Genomic DNA, 15,825 nt, shown 5'->3' with positions numbered 1-15,825 from the left:
GAGCAATGAGTGACATAAACCAGGTGTGTGCACTCTGAGCAATGAGTGACATAAACCAGGTGTGTGCACTCTCTGAGCAATGAGTGACATAAACCAGGTGTGTGTACTCTGAGCAATGAGTGACATAAACCAGGTGGGTGCACTCTGAGCAATGAGTGACATAAACCAGGTGTGTGTACTCTGAGCAATGAGTGACATAAACCAGGTGGGTGCACTCTGAGCAATGAGTGACATAAACCAGGTGGGTGCACTCTGAGCAATGAGTGACATAAACCAGGTGGGTGTACTCTGAGCAACCCATGGGTTGAAGCAAAGATCTAAATCAACAGCTGGACATGTCATTTCAGACAGCTTCATAGCAGCTAATTTCAGACAGCTTTATGGCAGCTCATTTCAGACAGCATTATGGCAGCTCATTTCAGACAGCATTATGGCAGCTCATTTCGCTTGTAGTCTGTTGGTCTGTCTGGCTGAAGATGCAGTTTTATCTTTGTGTTTCTGTCTCTTCTCTCTGTGTGTACATATCCATCGCTGGTGAGTAAACACACTCACACACACCATTGCATCCCCCCCAACACCCCAATGCCGACCCCTTCCAAACCTTCTCACATTCTCCACACCACGAAGAACCTCTCTGTTCTTCGCTCCCCCAGGTTGTTGTGTGGGTTGGGTTTGATTCATTTGATTTGACTGCTTGGCTTTTTGTTGGACTGCTCTTTGGTCTTGGTGGTGCAGGAGCGTTTGGTTTGACCATCATCAACCAATAGCATGGAGCACCCTGTGACGGCTCGCTGTACTTCAGAAAAGAAATACATCCGTCAAATCTTATTATGTCTTATTATGTAATACATGTTTAATATCCTTAATTACTTATTAAACAGTTTGGCGGTTTGCTGAACTGTTTGTTTCCCTTGGTGTGTGTGTGTGTGTGTGCGTGTGCGTGTGCGTGTGCGTGCGTGCCTAGTGCAGTAAGGTGTATCTTATTATGATTTAATCATGCATCGATCCGCAGTCTCGCTCTTCCTGGAACAGTTTATACCCTGTGCCACTGCATGATCTCACTCTGCCCTCATCTCTGCCAACTTCTCACGGAGAACATGTTCCATTGAACATGTTTAACACTTGTTGTGATCCCATGGAAACTCCCCTGAACGTGTGTTTAACACGCACACCGTCCTGCTAGCTGAACACACACATGGTCACTGCCGCACATGTATGATAACCACTTCACTGTGTGCTGAAGCAGTGGCTGACCACCCCGAACCTCCAGATGTATAAATCCTCCTTACACTCGTTTACAGTATCAGTGCAACAGCAGGTTAATACATTTTAGACTGTGACACCGGCAGCATACCAAATGGCACCCTATTCCCTTTATAGTGCACGACTGTTGACCTGGGCCCCTCTGGTTGTAGTCCACTATATAGAGAATTGGATGCCATTTGGAATATAAGCAAAGTGTAACAGCATTGGAATGGGGGAATTCATCACCAAATCTTATTTTTAGGGTAAGGTGTTCAGTCTTATAGGAAAGTATTAGTGTTCAATTGTTACAGTGGTTAAGTCTCTGTCAGTATTAGTGTTACAGAGGTTAAGTCTCTGTCAGTATTAGTGTTCCATTGTTACAGTGGTTAAGTCTCTGTCAGTATTAGTGTGACAGTGGTTAAGTCTCTGTCTGTATTAATGTTACATTGTTACAGTGGTTAAGTCTCTGTCAGTATTAGTGTTCCATTGTTACCGTGGTTAAGTCTCTGTCAGTATTAGTGTACAGTGGTTAAGTCTCTAATACTGACAGTGTTACAGTGGTTAAGTCTCTGTCAGTATTAATGTTCCATTGTTACAGTGGTTAAGTCTCTGTCAGTATTAGTGTTACAGTGGTTAAGTCTCTGTCAGTATTAATGTTACAGTGGTTAAGTCTCTGTCAGAATTAGTGTGACAGTGGTTAAGTCTCTGTCAGTATTAGTGTTACAGTGGTTAAGTCTCTGTCAGTATTAGTGTGACAGTGGTTAAGTCTCTGTCAGTATTAGTGTTACAGTGGTTAAGTCTCTGTCTGTATTAGTGTTACATTGTTACAGTGGTTAAGTCTCTGTCAGTATTAGTGTTACAGTGGTTAAGTCTCTGTCAGTATTAGTGTTACAGTGGTTAAGTCTCTGTCAGTATTAGTGTTACAGTGGTTAAGTCTCTGTCAGTATTAATGTTCCATTGTTACAGTGGTTAAGTCTCTGTCAGTATTAGTGTTACAGTGGTTAAGTCTCTGTCAGTATTAATGTTCCATTGTTACAGTGGTTAAGTATCTGTCATTATTAATGTTACAGTGGTTAGGTCTCTGTCAGTATTAGTGTTACAGTGGTTAAGTCTCTGTCAGTATTAATGTTCCATTGTTACAGTGGTTAAGTCTCTGTCAGTATTAATGTTCCATTGTTACACTGGTTAAGTCTCTGTCAGTATTAGTGTTCCATTGTTACAGAGGTTAAGTCTCTATCAGTATTAATGTTCTATTGTTACAGTGGTTAAGTCTCTGTCAGTATTAGTGTTCCATTGTTACAGTGGTTACGTCTCTATCAGTATTAATGTTCCATTGTTACAGTGGTTAAGTCTCTGTCAGTATTAGTGTTACAGTGGTTAAGTCTCTGTCAGTATTAGTGTTACAGGGGTTACGTCTGTCAGTATTAGTGTTACAGTGGCTAAGTCTCTGTCAGTATTAGTGTTCCATTGTTACAGAGGTTAAGTCTCTGTCAGTATTAGTGTTCCATTGTTACAGTGGTTAAGTCTCTGTCAGTATTAGTGTGACAGTGGTTAAGTCTCTGTCAGTATTAGTGTTACAGTGGTTAAGTCTCTGTCTGTATTAATGTTCCATTGTTACAGTGGTTAAGTCTCTGTCAGTATTAGTGTTACAGTGGTTAAGTCTCTGTCAGTATTAGTGTTCCATTGTTACAGTGGTTAAGTCTCTGTCAGTGTTAGTGTTACAGTGGTTAAGTCTCTATCAGTATTAGTGTTACAGTGGTTAAGTCTCTGTCAGTATTAGTGTTACAGTGGTTAAGTCTCTATCAGTATTAGTGTTACAGTGGTTAAGTCTCTGTCAGTATTAGTGTTACAGTGGTTAAGTCTCTGTCAATATTAGTGTTCCATTGTTACCGTGGTTAAGTCTCTGTCAGTATTAGTGTTACAGTGGTTAAGTCTCTGTCAGTATAGTGTTACAGTGGTTAAGTCTCTGTCAGTATTAATGTTCCATTGTTACAGTGGTTAAGTCTCTGTCAGTGTTAGTGTTACAGTGGTTAAATCTCTGTCAGTATTAGTGTTACAGTGGTTAAGTCTCTGTCAGTATTAGTGTTACAGTGGTTAAGTCTCTGTCAGTATTAATGTTACAGTGGTTAAGTCTCTGTCAGAATTAGTGTGACAGTGGTTAAGTCTCTGTCAGTATTAGTGTTACAGTGGTTAAGTCTCTGTCAGTATTAGTGTGACAGTGGTTAAGTCTCTGTCAGTATTAGTGTTACAGTGGTTAAGTCTCTGTCTGTATTAGTGTTACATTGTTACAGTGGTTAAGTCTCTGTCAGTATTAGTGTTACAGTGGTTAAGTCTCTGTCAGTATTAGTGTTACAGTGGTTAAGTCTCTGTCAGTATTAGTGTTACATTGGTTAAGTCTCTGTCAGTATTAGTGTTACAGTGGTTAAGTCTCTGTCAGTATTAATGTTCCATTGTTACAGTGGTTAAGTCTCTGTCAGTATTAGTGTTACAGTGGTTAAGTCTCTGTCAGTATTAATGTTCCATTGTTACAGTGGTTAAGTATCTGTCATTATTAATGTTACAGTGGTTAGGTCTCTGTCAGTATTAGTGTTACAGTGGTTAAGTCTCTGTCAGTATTAGTGTTCCATTGTTACAGTGGCTAAGTCTCTGTCAGTATTAGTGTTCCATTGTTACAGAGGTTAAGTCTCTGTCAGTATTAGTGTTCCATTGTTACAGAGGTTAAGTCTCTATCAGTATTAATGTTCCATTGTTACAGTGGTTAAGTCTCTGTCAGTATTAGTGTTCCATTGTTACAGTGGTTAAGTCTCTATCAGTATTAATGTTCCATTGTTACAGTGGTTAAGTCTCTGTCAGTATTAGTGTTACAGTGGTTAAGTCTCTGTCAGTATTAGTGTTACAGGGGTTACGTCTGTCAGTATTAGTGTTACAGTGGCTAAGTCTCTGTCAGTATTAGTGTTCCATTGTTACAGTGGTTAAGTCTCTGTCAGTATTAATGTTCCATTGTTACACTGGTTAAGTCTCTGTCAGTATTAGTGTTCCATTGTTACAGAGGTTAAGTCTCTATCAGTATTAATGTTCCATTGTTACAGTGGTTAAGTCTCTGTCAGTATTAGTGTTCCATTGTTACAGTGGTTAAGTCTCTATCAGTATTAGTGTTACAGTGGTTACGTCTGTCAGTATTAGTGTTACAGTGGCTAAGTCTCTGTCAGTATTAGTGTTCCATTGTTACAGAGGTTAAGTCTCTGTCAGTATTAGTGTTACAGTGGTTAAGTCTCTGTCAGTATTAGTGTTACAGTGGTTAAGTCTCTGTCAGTATTAGTGTGACAGTGGTTAAGTCTCTGTCAGTATTAGTGTGACAGTGGTTAAGTCTCTGTCAGTATTAGTGTTACAGTGGTTAAGTCTCTGTCAGTATTAGTGTTCCATTGTTACAGTGGTTAAGTCTCTGTCAGTATTAGTGTTACAGTGGTTAAGTCTCTGTCTGTATTAGTGTTACATTGTTACAGTGGTTAAGTCTCTGTCAGTATTAGTGTGACAGTGGTTAAGTCTCTGTCAGTATTAGTGTTCCATTGTTACAGTAGTTAAGTCTCTGTCAGTATTAGTGTTACAGTGGTTAAGTCTCTGTCAGTATTAGTGTTACAGTGGTTAAGTCTCTGTCAGTATTAGTGTGACAGTGGTTAAGTCTCTGTCAGTATTAGTGTTACAGTGGTTAAGTCTCTGTCAGTATTAGTGTTCCATTGTTACAGTGGTTAAGTCTCTGTCAGTATTAGTGTTACAGTGGTTAAGTCTCTGTCAGTATTAGTGTTACAGAGGTTAAGTCTCTGTCAGTATTAGTGTTCCATTGTTACAGTGGTTAAGGCTCTGTCAGTATTAGTGTTACAGTGGTTAAGTCTCTGTCTGTATTAGTGTTACATTGTTACAGTGGTTATGTCTCTGTCAGTATTAGTGTGACAGTGGTTAAGTCTCTGTCAGTATTAGTGTGACAGTGGTTAAGTCTCTGTCAGTATTAGTGTGACAGTGGTTAAGTCTCTGTCAGTATTAGTGTTACAGTGGTTAAGTCTCTGTCTGTATTAGTTTTACATTGTTACAGTGGTTAAGTCTCTGTCTGTATTAGTGTTACATTGTTACAGTGGTTAAGTCTCTGTCAGTATTAGTGTGGCAGTGGTTAAGTCTCTGTCAGTATTAGTGTTCCATTGTTACAGTAGTTAAGTCTCTGTCAGTATTAGTGTTACAGTGGTTAAGTCTCTGTCAGTATTAGTGTGACAGTGGTTAAGTCTCTGTCCGTATTAGTGTTACAGTGGTTAAGTCTCTGTCAGTATTAGTGTTCCATTGTTACAGTGGTTAAGTCTCTGTCAGTATTAGTGTTACATTGTTACAGTGGTTAAGTCTCTGTCAGTATTAGTGTGACAGTGGTTAAGTCTCTGTCAGTATTAGTGTGACAGTGGTTAAGTCTCTGTCAGTATTAGTGTGACAGTGGTTAAGTCTCTGTCAGTATTAGTGTTCCATTGTTACAGTGGTTAAGTCTCTGTCAGTATTAGTGTTACAGTGGTTAAGTCTCTGTCAGTATTAGTGTTACATTGTTACAGTGGTTAAGTCTCTGTCAGTATTAGTGTGACAGTGGTTAAGTCTCTGTCAGTATTAGTGTGACAGTGGTTAAGTCTCTGTCAGTATTAGTGTGACAGTGGTTAAGTCTCTGTCAGTATTAGTGTTACAGTGGTTAAGTCTCTGTCAGTATTAGTGTTACAGAGGTTAAGTCTCTGTCAGTATTAGTGTTCCATTGTTACAGTGGTTAAGTCTCTGTCAGTATTAGTGTTACAGTGGTTAAGTCTCTGTCTGTATTAGTGTTACATTGTTACAGTGGTTAAGTCTCTGTCAGTATTAGTGTGACAGTGGTTAAGTCTCTGTCAGTATTAGTGTGACAGTGGTTAAGTCTCTGTCAGTATTAGTGTGACAGTGGTTAAGTCTCTGTCAGTATTAGTGTTACAGTGGTTAAGTCTCTGTCTGTATTAGTTTTACATTGTTACAGTGGTTAAGTCTCTGTCTGTATTAGTGTTACATTGTTACAGTGGTTAAGTCTCTGTCTGTATTAGTGTTTCATTGTTACAGTGGTTAAGTCTCTGTCAGTATTAGTGTTACAGTGGTTAAGTCTCTGTCAGTATTAGTGTTACAGTGGTTAAGTCTCTGTCAGTATTAATGTTCCATTGTTACAGAGGTTAAGTCTCTGTCAGTATTAGTGTTACAGTGGTTAAGTCTGTCCAGGTCAGGGAACGTCTGTGTCTTTGATCTCTGCTGTCAGGCTCTGGATCTGCTCTGTGCTCTGTAATGCTGCGGATACCATTGATCTGCCGTCTCATATTACCAGACACAGAGCAGATAACTGGACTGTTACTGGAATTGATCCCCCTCTTATCCCCAGCTCTGCCCATAAACTCCCTCACACCCGAGGCCTTTTAAGTGCTGCTTAGTGCTGGTAGTGCACAAGTCTTCTGCTCTCCACCTCCACATCTCCCTAACAGGCTGGGTGTAGGTCTGGGTCAGCACTTTGCACAGCTCACTCTCAGCATGTTCAGCACTTTGTTGGATGCCTCGTCCTAATTCACTGTCTTCCTCTGCTTTGTTCGTCTCCTTCCATCACTCTCTCTCTCTGTCTCTCTCTCACTCTCGCTCTCTCTCACGCTCTGTCTGTCTCTCTCTCTCTCTCTCTCTCTCTCTCTCTCTCTCTCTCTCGCTCTCGCTCTCGCGCTCGCTCTCTCTCGCTCTCTCTCGCTCTCTCTCGCTCTCTCTCGCTCTCTCTCTCTCTCTCTCTCTCTCTCTCTCTCTCTCTCTGTCTGTCTGTATGTCTGTCTGTCTCTCTCTCCCTCTCTCTCTCTCTTTCTTTCTATCGGTCTCTCTCTCTATCTCTCTCGCTCTCTCTCTCTCTGTCTGTCTGTCTGTCTCTCTCTGTCTCTCTCTTTCTATTGTTCTCTCTCTCCACCCCTCTCTCGTTCTCTCTTTTTCTCACTCTATCTCTCTGCAGAAGAAACTGGTGCTGACGTTCCACACCTCTACCCCAGCGGCGTGTAAACATTTGTGGAAGTGTGGGGTGGAGAACCAAGCATTTTACAAGTGAGTCCCACAAAACACTGCAACACTCTCATATTAATCTCTCTATCAAAGGTGGAACTTGTGTGTGTGTTTGGACGTGTTTAACTATTCTTGTGAAGTCCCCACACAAGGTTAGCTGTACAAGACTGTGTGTGTGTGTGTGTGTGTGTGTGTGTGTGTGTGTGTGTGTGTGTGTGTGTGTGTGTGTGTGTGTGTGTGTGTGTGTGTGTGTGTGTGTGTGTGTGTGTGTGTGTGTGTGTGTGTGTGTGTGTGTGTGTGTGTACATGTTTTACTATACTTGTAAGTATCAGAAGTCCTCACAAGAATAGCAAACCAACTCAAATTCAGAGAAGTGAGGACATTTTCCCGGTCCTCACTTGTAGAGGTTAGGTTAGGGGTTATGGTTAAGATTAGGGTTCAAGTTAAGGTAAGGAGTAGCGCTTAGGGAAAATAGGATAATTATTATTATTTTATTTTATTTTTTTTACCACATTTTCTCCCCAATTACGTGGTATCCAATTGTTAGTAGTTACTATCTTGTCTCATCTCTTCGTCTCTCCCGAGCCCGTACGGGAGTTGAAGGTTGAAAGTCATGCGTCCTCCTAAACACAACCCAACCAAGCCACACTGCTTCTTAACACAGCACGCATCCAACCCGGAAGCCAGCTTCACCAAGGTGTCGGAGGAAACACTGTGCACCTGGCGACCTGGTTAGCGTGCACTGCGCCCAGCGCCAGGAGTCGCTGGTGCGCGAGTAGACAAGGATATCCCTACCGGCCAAACCCTCCCTAACCCGGACGACGCTAGGCCAATTGTGCCCAGAGCCTGGGTGCGAACCCAAAGTCTCTGGTGGCAGGAAAACAGGATTTTGAATGGGAATCAATTGTTGGTCCCCAAAAATTCCTCACAAGTATAGTAAGACATGGCTGTGTGTGTTTGTGTGTGTGTGTTTGTCTGTGCGCGTATGTGTGTGTGTGCGCGTAGGAACTAGCCAGGTTGATTTATGGCTGCAGACTGCTGTTGTCAGTAGTTTAATCCAGAGTTATGAGTGTGACTGGCTGTATGGATGGATGGATGGATGGGGTTGGATGGGAGGGGTGGAGGGTTGGAAAGACAGACAGCACTGGCCCTTTTTTCTGGCTCCTGGGGGCTCGAGTTTCCCTGTTCCTCAGCAGTGAGGCAGGTTTGGATGTCAGATCAGAGCTCGTTAATCAAATGAGACTGAATTGAATTTAGAAAATGGCAGTCAAAGAGAGAACTGTGAAGTGCTGTCCTGGCACACATTAACCTTTGACAGGACCAACTAGACTGGATACCTGTGAAGTCCTATGAGTTCCTTTTTGACAGGACCAACTAGACTGGATACCTGTGAAGTCCTATGAGTTCCTTTTTGACAGGACCAACTAGACTGGATACCTGTGAAGTCCTATGAGTTCCTTTTTGACAGGACCAACTAGACTGGATACCTGTAAAGTCCTATGAGGTCCTTTTTGACAGGACCAACTAGACTGGATACCTGTAAAGTCCTATGAGTTCCTTTTTGACAGGACCAACTAGACTGGATACCTGTAAAGTCCTATGAGGTCCTTTTTGACAGAACTAACTAGACTGAAACAAACATTACATTTGGATACCTGTCAAGTCCTATGAGTTCCTAAATGCCAAATATAACTAATGAATCAATGTGCCATCTTACTCAACAAACAATTATCTCCGTCTCTTTGACAGATGTGCAAAGTCAAGCCAGATCAAGACTGTGTCCAGCAGTAATATTTTCTTCAAGGGAAGCAGGTTTCGGTACAGGTGCGACATTGAATGCTTGGCTGTGTCACTGAGCCTTACTAAGCCAAGCTGTGTCCAGATAAATGCCCCTAGACTTATGTATTGTTTGATCATTTCCCAAAGCATTTAACATGGCTTACATGCTACGTATCTCTTCATTTCAGCAGCTGGATAAGTGCTCAAGCAATTTAGCTTAATTTAGCTTAAGGGCTGGGTTATTTGTTATAGAGAATGAATTGGTTCAAGTCCGCAGGTAGCCTAGCGGTTGGAGCATTGGGCCGGTAAATCAAAATGTTGCTGGTTTGAATCCCCAAGCCGACTAGTTGAAACATCTGCTGATGTGCCCTTGAGCAAGGCCCTTAACCATAATTGCTCCTGTAAGTCGCATTTGAAAGAGCGTCTGCTAAAATTAAAATGTAAAAGTCATGTTTTTCCCCCAATATGGACTAGGTCTAGGTAACATACTGTATAACATGTTGATATGATCTCAGGTTTGGGGACAATGTTTGGATTAAGGTTGATTTCCTGCTTTGGTGTAACTTTACCCTGTATGATACAGTACACACTGTAGAACTACACCAAGACAAAGTCACACTGAAGAACTACACCTAGACAAAGTCACACTGTAGAACTACACCAAGACAAAGTCACACTGTAGAACTACACCAAGACAAAGTCACACTGTAGAACTACACCAAGACAAAGTCACACTGAAGAACTACACCTAGACAAAGTCACACTGTAGAACTACACCAAGACAAAGTCACATTGAAGAACTACACCTAGACAAAGTCACACTGTAGATCTACACCTAGACAAAGTCACACTGTAGAACTACACCTAGACAAAGTCACACTGTAGAACTACACCAAGACAAAGTCACACTGTAAAACTACACCAAGACAAAGTCACACTTTAAAACTACACCTAGACAAAGTCACCCTGTAGAACTACACCTAGACAAAGTCATTTATTGGGTTCTCCAAAATGACATTTTGGTTTTCTCTTTAGTGGAAGAGTTGCAAAAGAAGTCATCGAAGCCAGCTCCAAGATCCAGAGAGAGCCACCGGAGGTGCATCGGTGAGAGAGAGAACTGAACCTCACTGTCATGTAGTTAGAACCACATACCAGGAAAATGTGTGTTTAGTGTGGCAAATCAGATAACAAGTGCTGTTTATACCATGTTTCAGGTTACACTTTGGGCAGAGCAGAAGCTTCAACTCACTGAGCCACAAAAACCTGATCATAAACATGGAGCCTCTTGTCCCAGCACTGCCCTCCACCAATGAGTATGAAGAGACCTCGGCAGACAATGGTAAGAGCACGCAGTCACACACACACACTCAGGCAAATAATACATACACGCATGCATGCATACACACATACACACATACACACATACCGGCCGCATCCTTGGGTTTGCTTGGTCTCCAATGACAGCTGTTAGGTATCCAACTCTCGGAGTTGGAGTGTAAATTGAGAAGCTGATGCTACGGTAAGCCTCGTTTCCCTGGAGACTCCAATCACAGAGCTAAAAATACACCTCCCATGAGCCTCCCTGAGGACACCATGCTGGTAATGACCAGTCACGGAAGTGCACCATGACATCACGGAAACAGACCTAGGACCCAAGCTAGGGTTAGCGTTAACAGTAACTTAATTAGAACATATTTGTTTAGCTCAAAGGGGGCTGTGTGTGTGTGTGTGTGTGTGTGTGTGTGTGTGTGTGTGTGTGTGTGTGTGTGTGTGTGTGTGTGTGTGTGTGTGTGTGTGTGTGTGTGTGTGTGTGTGTGTGTGTGTGTGTGTGTGTGTGTGTGTGTGTGTGTGTGTGTGTGTGTGTGTGTGTGTGTGTGTGTGTGTGTGTGTGAGATACAGCAGTCTCTATTACTTTGTTTACTAAACCTCCTGTTAGTCTCATCCTCAGATATACAGTACAATAGATGGCTTGTAAACGGTAGGCTGGTTTATGTGTGACATAGAAGCTGGTGCCTCTTGTCCTGTAAATGGTATAAGGTGGAGTTTGTCCAGACTAGGACTGACAGGCTGGTAGTATGTATAATGGTCGTTAGTTGTTCCAGACTAGGACTGACAGGCTGGTAGTATGTATAATGGTCGTTAGTTGTTATGTATAGTGGTCGTTAGTTGTTATGTATAGTGGTCGTTAGTTGTTCCAGACTAGGACTGACAGGCTGGTAGTATGTATAGTGGTCGTTAGTTGTTATGTATAGTGGTCGTTAGTTGTTATGTATAGTGGTCGTTAGTTGTTATGTATAGTGGTCGTTAGTTGTTATGTATAGTGGCCGTTAGTTGTTATGTATAGTGGCCGTTAGTTGTTATGTTTAGTGGTCGTTAGTTGTTATGTATAGTGGTCGTTAGTTGTTATGTATAATGGTCGTTAGTTGTTCCAGACTAGGACTGACAGGCTGGTAGTATGTATAGTGATCGTTAGTTGTTATGTATAGTGGTCGTTAGTTGTTATGTATAGTGGTCGTTAGTTGTTATGTATAGTGGTCGTTAGTTGTTATGTATAGTGGTCGTTAGTTGTTATGTATAGTGGTCGTTAGTTGTTATGTATAGTGGTCGTTAGTTGTTCCAGACTAGGACAGACAGGCTAGTAGTATGTATAGTGGCCGTTAGTTGTTATGTATAGTGGTCGTTAGTTGTTATGTATAGTGGTCGTTAGTTGTTATGTATAGTGGTCGTTAGTTGTTATGTATAGTGGTCGTTAGTTGTTATGTATAGTGGTCGTTAGTTGTTATGTATAGTGGTCGTTAGTTGTTATGTATAGTGGTCGTTAGTTGTTATGTATAGTGGTCGTTAGTTGTTCCAGACTAGGACTGACAGGCTAGTAGTATGTATAGTGGCCGTTAGTTGTTATGTATAGTGGTCGTTAGTTGTTATGTATAGTGGTCGTTAGTTGTTATGTATAGTGGTCGTTAGTTGTTATGTATAGTGGGCGTTAGTTGTTATGTATAGTGGTCGTTAGTTGTTCCAGACTAGGACTGACAGGCTAGTAGTATGTATAGTGGTCGTTAGTTGTTATGTATAGTGGTCGTTAGTTGTTATGTATAGTGTTCGTTAGTTGTTATGTATACTGGTCGTTAGTTGTTCCAGACTAGGACTGACAGGCTAGTAGTATGTATAGTGGTCCTTAGTTGTTATGTATAGTGGTCGTTAGTTGTTATGTATAGTGGTCGTTAGTTGTTATGTTTAGTGGTCGTTAGTTGTTATGTATAGTGGTCGTTAGTTGTTATGTATAGTGGTCGTTAGTTGTTCCAGACTAGGACTGACAGGCTGGTAGTATGTATAGTGGTCGTTAGTTGTTATGTATAGTGGTCGTTAGTTGTTATGTATAGTGGTCGTTAGTTGTTATGTATAGTGGTCGTTAGTTGTTATGTATAGTGGCCGTTAGTTGTTATGTATAGTGGTCGTTAGTTGTTATGTATAGTGGTCGTTAGTTGTTATGTATAGTGGTCGTTAGTTGTTATGTATAGTGGTCGTTAGTTGTTCCAGACTAGGACTGACAGGCTGGTGGTATGTATAGGGGTCAGTATAAGAGTGTTCTGCCGAGGGAACACAGAGCCGAATCCATCAGCTCTACTGCTGACACTCTGGCTTAACACTGGCCTAGGATCAGTTTATCCCCAGGAGGCTGTCTGACCAGACCTGCCCTTGGGGGGGAACAGAGATGGAAGAAAGAGAGGGGGAGGTGAAGAAGAGAGAGGCGAGGAGAGAGGGAAGAAGAGCAAAGGGGAGAGGGGGATGGAGATAGGGGGAAGGAGGAGAGGAGAGAGGGCAGAAACCTGAACCAGCCACTCTATGTATGGGTGGGCCAATCAGACATATATTTTTTTGATGTCCTCTACTTGTCAGTGTTATCTAAACATGCAAACACATCAGATAGAAGTCAAAGCAAGCAGTGCACTGGAATGACATTCAGATTAACAAAAATGACATTCACTCTCATGGGATGGGTGGCTAAAAATAATTAACTGAAAGCCACACCCCCAATTAGCCACCAATATGACTGAGGCATATGTCCCTGTGCTTCTATAGCTATATATGTACCAGGCCACTGCCTATTTCATTAGTTCATTTAGCAATCAACACAGCTGATAAACCAGTGCCTTTATCACAGTCCACACACGTATATTGTAGCTTTAATTAGCTATAAAACTGCACACTTTCCTCTTTGCCCCATGGCAAAATGTGTGGAATTACAGGACATTAGCTTTAAAAAAGCAACATTTTCTCTCAGCCTCATGTTAAAATGTGTAGAATAGTATGAGATTAGTTATAAAACTGAAAATGTTCATCTATGCACAATGTGTAGCATTGCAGGATGTTAGCTGTTTCCCCAAACATTTCTGCAGGCCCACACACCAACGGATTTCTGTCTACGCCACTGAACTGAACTTGTTTTTTAAAATACTTAGTGTTTGCCATCTGTCAGCGGGGGTGAGGTATCCGGAGACATCCAGGGGGCCTGTCTCTACCTCTGAGTTATACCCCCGAGGTGTTACCCCCTGGATTCTAACACACACACACATACACACAAACGTCCCTCTTTCACATTCCCATTTAGGGCATTACGCTATTACACGCATAGGACTCTATTCTCACTCACTCAACTTCTTATCCACCATCCTGCGGGACAATTTACAGCATATGCCTGCCGGGAAAAAATGATCTTGGCTGGGTTTTAAAGAACTACCAGAGTGGCCATTTCATCTGTCCTCTCGAATGACTGGGCCGGAGCAGGAAGCAGTCACCAGCAGCAGGTGTTGGTGTTGACCAGGCCTATAGACCCTGAGCCTCTGTAGTCTCTGTAGGCCTCCTATGACTGACTAGCACAGCCTGTCTAGTCTACCCCAGGGCCACTGAGGGCCACTACACAGGGCCGGGTTGGCTGGTCGGCTGACTGGCTGGAAGAGGACTTGCCACCCCTCAGAGCCTGGTTCCTCTCTAGGTTCCTGCCTGTCTAGGGAGTTTCTCCTAGCCACCGTGTCTCTACATCTGCATTGCTTGCTTTCTGGGGTTTTAGGCTGGGTCTCTGTATAAGCACTTTGTGATATCCGCTTGTTTGAAAAGGGCTCCATAAATACATTTGATTGTTAAATTGATAACCCTAAGGGGGTTTTAGAAATATAAACCCCTTCATATGCATCAGCATGAATGGGTAATATAACAGTATGTGAACATGTATGTGTTTGTGTGGGAATGAGACATAGTAATCTCCTCTGGCCCCCTCTCTCCCTAGCGTCTCTGGGCCCCCTCTCTCCCTAGCCCCCTTGGCCCCCCTCTCTCCCTAGGTTCCCTGGCCCCCCCTCTCTGCCCCCCTCTCTCCTAACCTTTCTGCCCCCCCCTCTCTCCTATCCTCTCTGACCCCCCTCTCTACCAAGCCATTCTGCCCCCCCTCTCTCCTATCCGCTCTGACCCCCCTCTCTCCTATCATCTCTGACCCCCCTCTCTACCAAGCCATTCTGGCCCCCCTCTCTCCCAACCTCTCTGGACCCCCTCTCTCCTAACCTTTCTGACACCCCTCTCGCCTAGCCTCTTTGACCCCCCTCTCTCCTAACCTCTCTGGACCCCCTCTCTCCTAACCTTCCTGACCCCCCTCTCTTTCTAGCTCCCCTGGCCCCCCTCTCTCCTAACCTCTCTGGCCCCCGTCTCTCCTAACCTTTCTGACACCCCTCTCTCCTAGCTTCTTTGACCCCCCTCTCTCCTAGCTTCTCTGGCCCCCCTCTCCCCTTGCTACTCTGGCCCCCCTCTCTCCTAGCCTCTCTGGCCCCCCTCTCTCCTAGCCTCTCTGAACCCCCTCTCTCCTAGCCTCTCTGAACCCCCTCTCTCCTAGCCTCTCTGGCCCCCCTCTCTCCTAGCTTCTCTGGCCCCCCTCTTTCCTTGCCTCTCTGGCCCCCCTCTCTCCTAGCTTCTCTGGCCCCCCTCTCTCCTTGCCAATCTGGCCCCCCTCTCTCCTAGCGTCTCTAGCCCCCCTTTATCCTAGCCTCTCTGGCCCTAATCAGCCAGAGATTAGCTGGCCCTCTCTGCAAGACCAGGGGTGTAAAAATAGGCCCTCCTGCTTTTGGGATGATCCACCCCTAATGCCCTGTCTTTGTTAACGCTGCTGACATTGAAGTCATCTGGGAGAGTTGTGTGTGTATGCGTGTTAAACCTGGTGCAGAGCTCAGAGGACAGTCAGTCAGTGTGTGTGGGAGTCGAGGCGCTGCCGGGTCAGAGTTAACGGGGGAGCAAAGTAGCCATGGAGCTTCTGGAGCAGAGGAATGAGGCAGATATTGGGTTGGGAGTCAGGGACCCTCTGGGGTGTGGGGGTGTCTTGCGGCAGCCGGCGGACTTGGGTGAGGAGCTGGGTGAGGGGCTGTGTGAGGAGCTGGTTAAAGAGCTGGGTGAGGAGCTGGGTGAGGGGCTGGGTGAGGAGCTGGTTGAGGAGTTGGGTGAGGAGCTGGTTGAGGAGCTGGTTGATGGGCAGGGTGAGGAGCTGGGTGAGGGGCTGGGTGAGGAGCTGGTTGAGGAGCTGGGTGAGGAGCTGGTTGAGGAGCTGGTTGAGGGGCTGGGTGAGGAGCTGGTTGAGGAGCTGGTTGAGGGGCAGGGTGAGGAGCTGGGTGAGGAGCTGGTTGAGGAGCTGGGTGAGGGGCTGGGTGAGGAGCTGGGTGAGGGGCTGGTTGAGGAGCTGGTTGAGGAGCTGGGTGAGGAGCTGGG

At 43.9% G+C, this 15,825-nt stretch overlaps 1 protein-coding gene across 3 annotated transcripts in view; it reads left to right on the top strand.

The window, feature by feature from the left end:
* The window catches only part of frmd3 (FERM domain containing 3), an 89,707-nt gene that overhangs the window by 66,044 nt on the left and 7,838 nt on the right, over positions 1-15,825 (top strand). For 2 of the 3 annotated variants that reach the window (XM_036979418.2, XM_090237018.1), the window contains 4 exons: positions 7,259-7,347; positions 9,055-9,129; positions 10,120-10,188; positions 10,299-10,423. In XM_036979418.2, the coding sequence (XP_036835313.2) occupies positions 7,259-7,347; positions 9,055-9,129; positions 10,120-10,188; positions 10,299-10,423 (358 nt within the window). Of the gene's footprint in view, positions 1-7,258; positions 7,348-9,054; positions 9,130-10,119; positions 10,189-10,298; positions 10,424-15,255 lie in introns of those variants that run through there. The other variant, XM_090237017.1, reaches the window with a different exon arrangement.

The sequence above is a fragment of the Oncorhynchus mykiss genome, chromosome 6, assembly GCF_057628025.1.
Source record: "Oncorhynchus mykiss isolate SJ-2025 chromosome 6, ASM5762802v1, whole genome shotgun sequence".
Lineage (NCBI taxonomy): Eukaryota > Metazoa > Chordata > Actinopteri > Salmoniformes > Salmonidae > Oncorhynchus > Oncorhynchus mykiss.
Note: the sequence above shows the minus strand (reverse complement) of the source record. Positions and strands in the feature narration are given on the sequence as shown.